At 40.8% G+C, this 13,719-nt stretch overlaps 1 protein-coding gene across 5 annotated transcripts in view; it reads left to right on the top strand.

Moving 5' to 3' along the window:
• Positions 1 to 13,719, top strand: part of LOC125467204 (E3 ubiquitin-protein ligase NEDD4-like) — a 144,486-nt gene that overhangs the window by 85,311 nt on the left and 45,456 nt on the right. For all 5 annotated transcript variants that reach the window (XM_048562722.2, XM_048562721.2, XM_048562719.2 and 2 more), the window contains one exon: positions 12,428 to 12,478. In XM_048562722.2, coding sequence (XP_048418679.1) covers positions 12,428 to 12,478 — 51 coding nt within the window. The remainder of the gene's footprint in view (positions 1 to 12,427; positions 12,479 to 13,719) is intronic.

The raw sequence follows: 13,719 nt of genomic DNA, 5'->3' as shown, positions 1-13,719 counted from the left end.
ACAAAAATAAAACAATGAATTCCGGGTGCTGGAAGTCTGAAACAAAAATAGAAATTTCTGGAGAAACTCAGCAAGTCTGGCATTATCTGTAGAGAGAAAGCAGAGTTAATATTTTGAATCCAGTGATAACCCTTCAGAACTAGTTTTGCTTTCTCTCCACAGATGTTGCCAGACCTGCTGAATTGTTTTTCCAGCAGTTTGTCTTTGTTGGCAAGTGTTGGCAAATGTTTGGTCTAAGTGACCAGGGGTGTGTGGTATTAGTGTTATGCATAATGACTTTCAAAAACAAGGGATACTACTGCTTACTAGCCGTATCAATGAACTCAATAAATAAAATATACTTGACCATCTTGATTTCTAAATGCCTACATTGGTTCTAGATTAGCAATGACAGATTCTGTCTTTGATTCTACATAACGTACTATTAGCAATTGACTCTTGGACTTTCTAACTTGACAGTATGTCTATGAATGTGTGCTGACATTTTGCTAGAATATGAGATCCAAACAGAAGGTAATAAATGCATAGACAAAATTTGAACAATGCCAATAGAAAAGGGGTATCAATATTTTTTAGAATGGTGTTTTCTATCAGCAGCTTGCTTGATGAACATTAACATTGAAAGCAACCATATCGTCTGGTATTTTAATCACTAGTGCGAACTCGATAGACCAAGGTTGCAGACTTGAGTTCCAGAGATGCCTGTTCCCCAAACCTGTCAACAATATATCTTCCCGTATGTAGTGTTTGCTGATTTTGACGAGGGGATGAAGGAATGCTGATGTTGCCTGTTATCTCCAGCTTGCTAATTATAGTAATGCAGATGGCTGCTTGCAACTGCACACGCTCCTGGCTGGAGGTGGAAATATGGTGATGGAAAGAAAAATGGGAGAAAATTCAGTGAAAATACAGATAATTTCCAAACTCTGATTTCTCTGAAAGCCTTTGTTAAGTCAGACTTCTAAACGACCCAGGTTTTAGTTTCAGAGCAATAATAATTTGAAAACTCGTAGAAAAGTAAAGCCAGTTGTTTTGAAGCTTTAATATTTGCGTTTGTAAGGTTTTATTTCTGCTTCTTGTTCCCTGCACCCGATCTGGCTTTCCAATTTCTTTTTTGTTTTTAAACCTCCTCTTCCCTTCACCTTCTCCCCACTCCCAAACTCCTTCCCCATTCCACCAAACAAATTCAAATCTTAGTGTTGGAGTGCAAAAATTCTTATTTCAAATGATAAAATACCGTGCAACGTTTTGTGGATTGGAGGCCTGTTAAATTGATTAAATGCTGAATTTTTCAGAGTGTTGGAACAGATTGCTGGCTAGTTCATGTTCAATAATATTGTGCTGCTGCCATGATAGAAATACCAGTGTGCAACTTGAGCTGGATCATTGCTTGTGCATGTTTCTGGGAATATGACTGATTGCAGTAATTGCAAGTTTTTTTTTTAAACGCCTTACAGTATGAAGGTTCTTTTCATAAAACCCTCATAAACCTGAGTGCAGCCTATGTGAGCTATAAGGAGGCTTAGTGTTTAAATAGATTTTTATTTGAGACAAATTGGGTAATGGTGTTAAAACTGGCACTGGTTCACAGTCCACCTAATGCATGTTTTGAAAATCAAACTAATAATGCAATGATGGAAAGGCGACACAGGCAATATATCCTTATAATTTGTTACAGTTGTGAACAAAACAGTCTTTCTCCAAGTTTCCACAAGGACTTAAGATAGTAAATTTAACACTGGTCTCGTGACGAACTGCGCAAATGTAGAAGTCTCTGGCTCTTAGCTGATCTCAGATGGCTGGTGGTCTGGGATCTGGAAAAAGACTCAAAATATCTGGATTTGGGTAGTTTCTTGTTTTCTACCAATGCCCCTGTAGGGCACAAATGTTCAAACTGACAATAAGTTGTTCTTGACAGAATATTTCTATATTTTACTAGCATATTCATTTTGTTGTAGATATGCTATGCTACCAAATAGTTTTTTTTAAATGAATAGATTCTCCTCCTTTTGAGTAGTTAGCATTGAGTTTCACAAATTGAGCTTGGGATTCTCTGAAAGGGTTAATATTTCTCTAGAATTCTGTGAATGGTTGGCACAAAGTGAGACCTGAGGAGAACCATAGCAAGTATCTAGTTTATATAGTACCTGTAAATAGTTTGCAGCCTTTTGATGTCAACAAACTTTGCAAAAATAGAATGTTTACTCTTTTGGTTTGTGCAATTTATATATCAAAGTCAAACAAAATCAGAAATTGCTGGAGAAGCTCATCAGGTCTGGCAGCATTTGTAAGAGAAAACAGAAGGTTCTGAAGAAGGATCACTGGACTCAAAACGTTAACTTTGCTTTCTCTCCACAGATGTGCCAGACTTGTTGAGGTTTTCCAGCAATTTCTGTTTTTGTTTCAGATTTCAAGCATCAGTATGTCAGTGTGCAGTAGAGGGGAGGTTGGCTGAATGTGCTTTGGGTTGCTTGATGCAACACTGGAATAAGGAGTTCCCCAGGACCTCTCTGTTCTGCAGTTTGACTTTAGGAAAGAAATTAGTTGGACAAGCCACGGTGGCTCAGTGGTTAGCACTGCAGCCTCACAGCGCCAAGGACCCGGGTTCGATTCCCACCTTGAGCGACTGTCTGTGTGGAGTTTGCCTGTGTCTGTGTGGGTTTCCTCCCGGGTGCTCCGGTTTCCTCCCACAGTCCAAAGATGTGCAGGCTAGGTGGATTGACCATGCTAAATTGCCCGTAGTGTTCAGGGGTGTGTGGGTTATAGGGGGATGGGACTGGGTGGGATGCTTCAAGAGGCGGTGTGGGCTTGTTGGGCCGAAGGGCCTGTTTCCACACTTTAGGAATCTAATCTAATCATTTGTTCGCTGGGAATTTGCAGTCAAAGGTAACGAGAACACTTTTAGTCAAGTGACACCTAACCAGCTCATTCTTTTTTGTTTCTTTTGAATTATTAGATTACAATGTTTTTACGTGAATCATATTGTAAAATTCTTATTAGAAAATTGTCCTGGTGGATGTAATTTTTACTTGGTCTGGCAAACTCGTATCCCAGTAATACCTCCCTTGCTCAATAAAAATAAATGCTGCCCGAACCACTGAGCTCAGTTGTGGCAACAACTCCACGGGAGAAATAAATCTTCACCTCCAAGTGGCTTTTTCATTCATGTGTCTTCACCTTGGCACATAGCCAAGGATAATGTCGAATTTGAATTGTTCAAAATCCTGGGCTAGTGTCAATTCACACTTTGTTGGATATTTAGGCTGTATAACTCTTTCCTCAACCCACTCCTTCCTTTTTTTTTTAAGTTGCCACTTAAAGACCTAACTCTGTGCCTGTCCTAATATCTATTTGGCCACATGTCAAGCTTTGATCGCACTCCTTGGAGATGTGTATTGCAGTGTTTCCCATAGTTAAAGGTGCTATATAAATATAAGTTAAGTCCTTAAAGCTGTACGATTAAAATTTATGATGCAAATAGTTTGGCATCTGTTATGGTCATCTGACCATGATTTTATTCTTGCTCAACGAATGTGCCCATCTTTAGTAACTGGGCCCTTCTGATCAAAAAATAAAAATGGAAGCAGTACTCGACAGGCTCTTGCGAATTGGAATTTTGTGGTGGATAATTCGTATCTTGAGACGCCGAGGGCTGACCACCATCTGCCAAAAGTCATTTGTGTGATAGAAAATCTCCATTTGGCTGGATGAATGGAGATCCAGTGACACTCTGGAAGCTTGAACTCTGACCTCCCTCTCCAACAGCATTGTGTGTTGACATACTACATGGAGTGTAGGAGTTCTGAAAAATGGCTCATTGCCACCTCCTCTGAGGCACATCGTGTTGGGATGTAAATATTGATCTTTTTCTTGATTCCCACATCCTGAGAAAAAAATTAGGAAGAAAAACTGTCAGGTCTTGAGTGCTATGCAGTCTGACAGATTTGGTTTGCAGTAGATATCTAGTCACCTCTCCTTTCTTTTGCTCGTACTTGTTTCTACCAGGATTGATATTGTCTTGTAAATTAGTTACATTTTTCAGTTACTTCCTCGTTTTAATGTATTGAACAAACTTTATTCTAATGGATTCAAATCTTGAGACCTGAGCACCAAAGTAAAACTGACAGTTTAGTGCAGGAGTGATGGATTGCTATCTGCCTGAAGGGCTGCTTTTCGAACGAGATGTTAAACCAAGAACCTACTTATCCCCTCGGGTTCATGCAGAAGATCCCGTGGTGGTACTCCTAGGTAGGGTCAGGAAGTTTCCTCCTTCAACCAACATCATTAAAAATAGATGATTATGTCATTATCACCGCTGTCTGTGGGGGCAAATGGTTGCTGTGTTTCCTTCATTTCAGTAGTGATCACAGGATGCTTTGAAATTGTGAGATGCAAACCTATTTATTTGGCAATGGAGATTTGATTTGATTGATTGTTGTCACGTGTACCAAGATAGATCGAATGAAAAGTGTTGTTTTGCAGGCTGTACAGGCAGATCGAACCATACAAAGTACAAAGAGAAGACCTGTACACACACTTTCTGCTAGAACAAAATTTCTGAAAACATGATTTCCAACACTTGACATTGAATATGCCAAGCTCTCTCTCAAAGACAACACACTCTTTACTCTGAGAGGAAACTGTATACAGGAAGTGGCTGTCTTGATTTAACTGAAGAGGATGTGTTTTCAAAGTATTATAGCTATTTCTGCTTTGGAGCTGAGCACTTGGAACTTTACTGTTTTGTTATTGAAACCAGCCCATTAGAGTTGTCATTTCATCAGTGAAGAATGCAATGTAGCAGTTGGAAGTAAAATATAGTTATCATTGGAATCTGTGTTTCTAACTGTTCACATTGTCCAATGGGCCACACCACTTGCATTGTTTCCCATGGAGGCAAGATTGTAGGGAGAGAGAACAGGCTGCAGTTTTGTAATCAGTACCTGGAGGTTCATCCAGAGACCACTAGCCCCTAGCACACCCTTGTTTAAGACAAGACTAGGAGGTGAATTAATTGCTGACTTTGCCTTTATTGAATGGACATGCAGTTTTCTGGAGCTTGTTTATGGTGTATACTTGGGGACTGGGGAGTTCGCTTTTGGCTGTGAGCCTTGCCAATTCAGCAGGCAGAAAGTCTTCAATTACATGGAATGGAAAATGTTTGCATTTGGCCAATGCATTCCATCCATAGTCAAGGCAAAGGACACTTCTTCACTGCGTAGAGCCACCACTTGGCGCAAGGGGGAAGATTGAAAGTGTCAAGCAAATCAGTTTAGATTTTATTTTGATTTTTAAAAAATAATGTTGCATTAGAGCTCCCATGATGCTGAAAGTAATCTCCACAACCTGAATGTTCTGGCTGAATATGTTCCCTTCTGGCAAGTACATAGCACACACATTGATCACAGTTTGGTAACCGTGTGGAAATGGTGACTGAAGGAGCTGACACATAAGTGAAGCTCGGGGTAACAAATTGATTTTGCAATTTTTTGAAAAAAATGAGACTTTACAGTGTCCTCAAGCTGAGCTGTGATGTGAACCTCTCATCTGTTGCTCAAATCTCTGAGCAATGTACCTCCACTTCCCTCAGAGTACATCCGGAGGTCATTTACTCCTGTCTACATGAAGGTGTTTGGATCTTTTCAGCATGCTCCCTGGTGGCCTTGTTAAAATGGAAACTTAGAGTCCACCATTCAAACTGCAACTAACAGGACCTGCAGTGTATAATCCTGTTGACTCATCATGTGATCTCTTTAAAATAGCTTGTTCCCTAACAATAAAAGGGATGTCAACTGGTTGACTTAACATTAATGGAAGCAGAAAACTGGTATGGTTTTGCATTCCATATCCAGCACCTGAAGGCAATGATTATTTCACCAAAACTTGGTTTTCAAACCTGGAAATGATGCCATGTTTCGCAAGCCATTTACTATTTTCTAAACAAAATATAGAACCTGTGACACATGGTCCTCAACCCATCTTGCATCTTCCCTTCCCAAACGAGTGTGCACTATTGCTGGATGACATCAGAATGTTTCAAAGTGATGTTTGGGTGATTTTTGATGCAGTGGATAGTGCTTTCTCACAGCTCAGTGTGAAGACGGGAAATTCAGTGAGCAATGACCACCAAGCCTAGACCCAAAAATTTTCTTTTATCCTCCCACAAATTGTGGGCATCGCTGGTACAGTCAGCATTTTGTTGCTGTTTAACTAAATGACTGCCAACTGCTGTCTGACTTGGCTGAGCAAGCCAATCAGTTTGCTGTGTGTGCCTAGAGTCACATGTAGGTTAGACCCAGGAAGGATGACAAATTTCTTTCCCTAGAAGATATTAAGTGAACCCGAATGTTGGAGAGAAAACAACGGTAATTTCTTCAAAAATTGAACTTTTTGTGTGCTGCTTTGTTGCATTTCCCTCTTTGATTCGACCAACAGAAGACTATATTTGGGTACTCTCATTTAAACATGTTGAATTTTTATTTTGAAACGTGAAATGCTAAACAGTGATGTAATCCAGTGTGGAATAAAGGTTGAGACAAAAATAGAAATTGCTAGAAAAGCTCAGCAGGTCTGGCAGCTACTGTGGAGAGAATCAGAGTTAGCGTTCTGGGTTGAGTGGCCCTTCCTCAGAACTGATGGTAGCCAGGAAAGTGTTGGTTTATTACAGAAGATAGGGGATAAGGAGTAAGTAATTGGATGGGATAGAGCCTGAAGAGAGAGAAGAGCAGTTTGACAAATGAATGGCAAGGAGGGTGAATAACTGTTAACGAGAATTGTTACAGGCCAGCCACAGGTGGTCTGTAATAGCAGACTATATGGTTACAAGGCTTGGTTGTGGGGTTAGAGATAACGACATTGGGAGAGTTCAGACCCTAACATTATTGAACTTGATACTGAGTCTGGAAGGTTTCAGAGTGCCCAGGTGGAAAATGACGTGCCCAGATTGTTAACCGCTCCATTGTCTGTCCAACTGTTGTTTTCTCCTTTTGGGCTGTATCCTCACCAGTCGTTTACAGCACCTCATTTTCCACCTGGGGATCCTGCAGCCTTCCAGACTCAATATTGAGTTCAATAACTTTAGAGCATGAGCTCTCCCATGTCCTTATCTCTAATCCCACATCCAGGCCCTGTTATCTCACAGTCTGCAGTTATCCACCACTCATGGCTAGCCACCCCATTCCCATTAAAAGTTATACACCCTTCTAGCCATTCCTTTGTCTGTCCAACTGTTCTTCTTTCTCTTCAGGCTCTATCCCCACCTATTGTTTATTCCTTACCCCCTCCCCTCACCCTAGCTGCTGCATTTAAACTGACCTTTTCCTAGCTACCATCAGTTCTAAGGAAGGGGTCACCTGATCCAAAACAATAACTCTGATTCCCTCCACAGATGCTTCCAGACCTGCTGAACTTTTTCAGCAATGTCTAATTTTGTCTCTGATTGATTTACAGCATCCACAGATCTTTAGATTTTTACTTGGAATTAAGATAGCTCATTTCTGTCATTTTGAAACAATGGGGGTGCTCATATTTCTTCAATGCTTTTCCGTTTTTTTTTTGTTGACTTTTGTCAGCTTTTTGGAGGCTCGGCTCACTCTCCTGAATTTGTCACCTCTGGAGATTGGCAGGTGTATGGTTGGATACAAAGAGGTTCTGTTGAAACTGTGCCATAAGTACGGGATAGTGGCCATGTTAATTCAACACTGCAAGTTTACGTAGGGCTTGTGCCAGGCTTGATATCGGTGGGAACTCGGCACAGAATTTGGAACAAATGAAATCTGACAAGACAGGTCCATATTGTCCTCCTAAGTGTATGATGTTTAAATTGGCAAACAAAAGCCAAATTGTTTGCTTATTTTTAGGAAACTTGGCTTCCATAAACCTTTGTTGCACAGTGCCAGGATTTTAATAACATGCAAGAAGTTGTTGTGTGTGAATGCTGTACTACTTGTTTTTATTTAAGCCTAATGCCTCAGTGTGCCATTCACAAACAATTTCTTACATGTAGTAAAATCATGGCATGACCCAGTGCTTGTTGAAGGTGATTTCCCTATAGATTAAAAGTATTATTTTGTATTCAGAGTGCACATTACTACTTTGAAATATCTCAACATTGGCTGGTCTGTTGTTGATTTACTTTGAAAAACATTGGGGTGTACAAATATGGGGTAAGACGTAGGTTTTCAGTTGGAAAGTCCTAGTTCATTCTTTTCTTTGCATTAATAACCAGAGTAGTCTGACATTAGACTTCCTGCCTACTTCCACACCATTATCTGTGGTGTTCCTGTAGGATCTATTCCTCCTCTACCTCTTCCTAGTTCTCATCTACATACAGGCACAGGGACATCATCAAAAACCCAACTTCAGTTTCCATATGTACTCTGACACTCGACACAACCTCATGATCGCTCCTCTTAACCCCGTCACTGTGTCCAAATGGTTAGGTTGTTTACCTGACATAATAATCAAAAATTTCCTCCAAAGAAGTATTGGGAAGATAGAAGCTGCAGTCTTTGATTGCAAACCACTGACCTCATCCTTCTCCTGACCATGTCTGAGGCTGAACCTCAGTGTCATACGTAATCACAGGATGACCTCCTGACCATATCATCACTAATACCTCCCATTTCTAACTAGATAATTTTCCTTCTTCTGCTCTGTGTCATTTCATTTGCTACCAGAGCCCTCCTCCATGTCACCACAATGCCATTGCCAAAAACTAGTTGTGTTGTGTATCTACATGGATAATGAGAGACCAAAGCTTGATGGCAATCTAACCACTGAGGTGTGATTTTAGATTTGAAGCGCTAACAAAAGGAGGAAATCCAGTCAAAAAGCAGCAAAGGGCAAAACAAGAAATAATGCATTAACCAAACTACGCTGCTTTAACACAGGACCTCAGCACTTGGCCGATCATACTCAACGGCAGAGTACTGTGAACCTATCTGACATGGATCATCTCTCTCGCCTCTCTGGTTGACACTGAATGAAATGGTAAAATGCGCATCATATCCGAAACCTTCTCCACAGCTTCCTGCCCTTGCAAACAGCCATTTTCTCTCACATCTGCCGACTGGCAGAAACCCACAAGATGCATCTCAATTGCTCCATGATGTTCAGTTCACCTACTTTACCAAGCCCCAGTCCATCTCAGGGTGGGGGTGGGGTGGGGGGGGGTGCGTGCGGGTATGGAACAGGCTTCCTGAACATGATCTGCCAGTCGATGTCCTTTGGTGAAAGCAGTGGAAAACCTAGCAAATCACCGACTTGTTATGGACTTCATCTGTTGAATGCTAGGGTGTGAACTGCCAATGTGAGATGCAGGAGGCAAAGGGAAGTTTTGCACAAACTCATGTTTATGCATTTTAGCTGCATTTGAACAGTCAATTCTAGGGGTAACAGAGACAGTAAACAGGTTCAGGACAAAACATCAGTTTGCCATCAGTTTGCAGCTTTGGAGCCTCAGCAGAAATCCCTCATGCACTTCTGGACTGCCCCCTCTAAAGACTAAGTGACTAATCACTTTACACTCAGCAAATGAGGAGGTGAACACTTGGCTCTGCAAACTTGCATTCACGAAATAGGTAGGCGTCTCTGTCTCTGTCCCCTCTAGAATTGACTGTTCAGATGCATCTGTGCTGCATAAACAGGAGCTTGTGCAAAACTTTGCCCCCTGCGTCTTATCTTGTTCAATGTCCTGTTCATCCATCACTGCTGTGGTTACTGACCTATATTTACATCTGGTTAAGTTGTGATTCAATTTTAAAATTCTCATCTTTTGTTTTCATTTCCTTTCGTGGCGTTGCTCCTCTGCGTTCCTGTAATCTCTCCCAGAACCACAACCCGTCCCTGTATTTCTGCAGCTCTGACCTCTTTGGTATCGTGAGTTTAGTCACTCTGCCCTTGGTGGCTGTACTTTCAGCTGCCCCAAACCCTGAGCTTTGGAATCCCGAATTGAAACAATAGCCTCATTCTTTCTAACTTTTTTTTCATCCTTTTTAAGATGTGCAAAACCTGCCTCTTTGACCAAATGTATGGTCATTGCACTAATTGCAACACTCCTACATGTGACTTTAGAGTCAAAGTTTGTTTTGTAATTCTCCTGTAGAAATGTCTAGGGATATTTTACTATGTTCAATGTGCTACATTAAATACAAGTTGTTGTTACAATGGATTAAAGCTGTTTTCTAAGCTTTAGGCCAACATGGCTAAATCAAAGCGTAGCATTTCAGAATTTAGGGTCTCTGCCTTTTTGCTCAAGTACCACCTGCACAAGCTAGAAGCTTTTGCACTGTTAAATTGGATCAATAACATACTACAATGTTATTTAGCCAAGATTTGGATATACGACAGTAATAGGTTTGTTTTTGTGCAGTTTCTTGACAATGGGTGCTGCTGTTGTGGTTTAATGTACACAGTGCACTGGCATCCTCTGTTGGTGAGAAAAGTTACTGCGACCAGATCCACGTATGTGCTTTAAGTTCAGCATTGTAATGTGTAAACATCTCTAAGCTATTGAAACTGGGAGCACAGTTTTCATTCCCATCACCTGAGTGGCTCGATGTCAACACATTGCAAGTTATTCTGACAACGTGAATAAATGAAGCTTGTGTGGAGCTGCAAGTTCAGAGTCTGGAGCAATTGAGAGGAACGCAGGAACAATTCGAACTGAAGACAGGGAAACGGGGCTTTATTGTGCACCTAGCAAGGGCAAGGAGAGCACAACAGCTTGTAGCTGGCACATATTTTATCCAAGTCAGCAAGTCCTTGTCCCTTTGTTTCAATTCAGGTGGATCTTAATGTGATCTGTGGTGGAATAATTGAGAGTTCCAGATACTCTGGCTATCATTGCCAGTGCAAATAAGAAAACAAATGAATACACTTCAGTTCCTGACGCTGCTGCTCCTGCAAGAGGAAAGCATAACCGTAGAGGCAAATATGTTTCTGTTCTTCATTTGTCTTTTTTGTAAACTAAGTGCACGCCTGTCAGTAATGGTTATCTGGTGGCAATGGGCCGAATGATTTGATTTTTGTCACTGTGCGCCAACTGCAATGTTCTGCTCGTCCAGTAATTCACTGCCTCCTGCACATGGTGCCATCTTGTGGGTTGCCACAATAGTCAATCTGTCTTAATTGGAGCGGTTTAACTTGCATCATGATTTCACCACTTTGCCAGCTTTGCTCAATTTCTTGCTCTTTGTGCACAACAGGAAGCAATATTTCTCTCCACTGAATAATTTGTTAACATTTGCTATAAACTGATCTCCTGTGCACTAACTTAATTCTCTGACTGTGAAACATCATGGTGATTCAGTGTTGTGGACTGTTCTTTGCATTAATTTCCTGATTATGTAGGCAACTGACTACCAACTGGAGGTCATATTCAGGCAGTTTTGTATGCAGGCTTTGCAATTTTATTTCCTATTGAACTTAATGAAATGGGTCAACTGTATGCAGCATTAAAAAACACATCCTGTGGGCTAAAGGCAGAGAGGTTAGTGTGGTTTGTTATTGTTTCATTGTAATATTAACCAGGCATTAAAGGCAGGATCATTTTGTTAAACTTGCAGTGATTCACATTAAAAGATAATCAATTTCTTTTATGGTGATTTTAAAATTACCAAATTCAAAATGTCAAGCTTGCAAGATATCTCCACTGTGACTTTTGTCTTGTGATGCTATTGCATTAGTTTGATTCTAATTTTAAGATTGCCACTTGTTTTGCAGCAAATGCTGTCACTTGATGAACACCGTCAATTTTATAATTGCCTCTTGCTACATTCTTAACCAAAAGGGGTCGAGAAGAGGAGTCCTTCAGAGTAACCTCAGCCAGTGCTGGAATGAGCGCACATTATTGGTATCACACTGCTTAGCAAACCAACCATCCAGCCAACTGAGCTAAACTGACCCCCATCACCTCTCATATACTTAATGACACAGCCTCGATAGCACTCTGTGGTTAGGAATTCCACAAATTCACTATCTTCTGGGGAAGAAATTCCACCTTGTCTCTGACTTTAAAAGGGAAATGACTTATTCTGAGATTATGCCCTCTGATATAAGACTGATATTCCACCTGATCCTGGGGTGCCTTGCCCAGGAAGTTCAGGTTCCTGAATGAGGTGAGGATTTCATTTCAGTGTTAAGAGACTTTCTGATAAATCTCAACGAGTTCAGCATCTTGGATGGAGTAATGATGCAATTATGTAATGTTGAATCTTTAAGAACTTTTTGCCATAAAATGTTTACCACACTCAAAGTTCACTTCCCAAGTACATTGCAAAGTGCTCACAGTTTTTGAGTTTCATGGGATCAATGTTTGTAACGTACTGTAAAAGCAATTACATGTAGAAAGTTTACAGTAGTTATCCTAATTTAAAACAGATGACTAATTTCTTTTTCCCTTTTTCTTTTGATATTGTTTCCATAGACCAGAGATGATTTTCTGGGGTTGGTGGATATTCCCCTTCAACATATCCCGGTAAGTTTTAATTCTAGCAGAGAGATGCGTTGAAATATTCTGATTTGAGAATATTTTTGTGTCCAAGGATAATGTATTCCTTTGAAAATAAGCTGTGAATCTATGAATATACAGATTTTAGTCATTGAATCTCATTGATACATTTACATTTTTGAAAGTTCGTAGAGTTTTTCATATTTTGTTCTTGCAATGCCCTTTATTCCCCTGCATTTCCTCTTGCCCTCCTATTGCCCTTATTTCACATCTACCATTTCTGTTGTGCCTTCTCCTTTCCCAAACTTTTCTGGATACTGCCCAGTCTTTAATCTCCTGGATCCCAGCAGAGGGATGGGAGGCATCTCAATGTGGGTTTTTCATTTGCAACTCAAGTTTAACTATGAATGCTTGATACAGGGTGTAGTGATTGTAACAAGGTCAGCCACGTGGACATCATAGAAAATGAGTTCCCTGATTGTGGCTGTTAATCTGGTCCGATAGGGAGCCCTGGCTGACAGATATAAACAGGAGTATCAGAAGTTCTGTTCACCCGGAGAGCTGGCTCTGAGGAAGCTGGGCACTTGGTGAGGGGTCACTGCCCCTGTGGAGTTATTTCACAGGGTAAGTGGTGTGTGTACTCTGAAGTCTTGGAATATGGTTTTTGAAACCTAAGTGCAACTTTAATGAGATTAAACCTATGTGTCAACTCTATTTTGTCTCCCTTTGTTCTCTTCTCCATTCCCCAGATTTCTTTTGATACTCTTTGGAGTTTTGTATGTTTGACGGTAGATTTTTCTACTTATGTGATCATCTGGACTTCAAATATTTTCGATTCTTGGCAAATTCCTGAGACGGAGGCAATGTATTTCTGCTCTGATGTAAGATTGGCTGCTTTTCAGCAGGACACCAAATTATTGTGCTTTCACTGTCCACGTAGGCGTTCGGCAAGATGCAGATTCGAAGTGAAACTTGAGTTTGGTATGTGAAGCCACTTGGAAGTGGTCTGAGGACTTAGAAGAAAAAGGAAGGGCATGAGTGATCTTCCAAATGTGTAGGTTGGTGGGAGTGAGAGTTCTGTGTAGAGATGTGAGAACGAGGGAGCATTATTTTGATTCCGACTTTGTGCTGGGGCTGGAAATGGGAACAGGTGAGAGATTATGTCACTAAGTTAGGAAATGGAATGGACCTGATCAACGACATTGTGGATCGGAATCCTCAGCTTGAGAGAAGGAAGCACACTGTGGAGCTGATGAAGCTCATTAGAC

This window comes from Stegostoma tigrinum, chromosome 33 (genome assembly GCF_030684315.1).
Source record: "Stegostoma tigrinum isolate sSteTig4 chromosome 33, sSteTig4.hap1, whole genome shotgun sequence".
Classification (NCBI taxonomy): domain Eukaryota; kingdom Metazoa; phylum Chordata; class Chondrichthyes; order Orectolobiformes; family Stegostomatidae; genus Stegostoma; species Stegostoma tigrinum.
The sequence above is the reverse complement of the archived record's forward strand: the minus strand, read 5'-3'. Positions and strand labels throughout refer to the sequence as shown.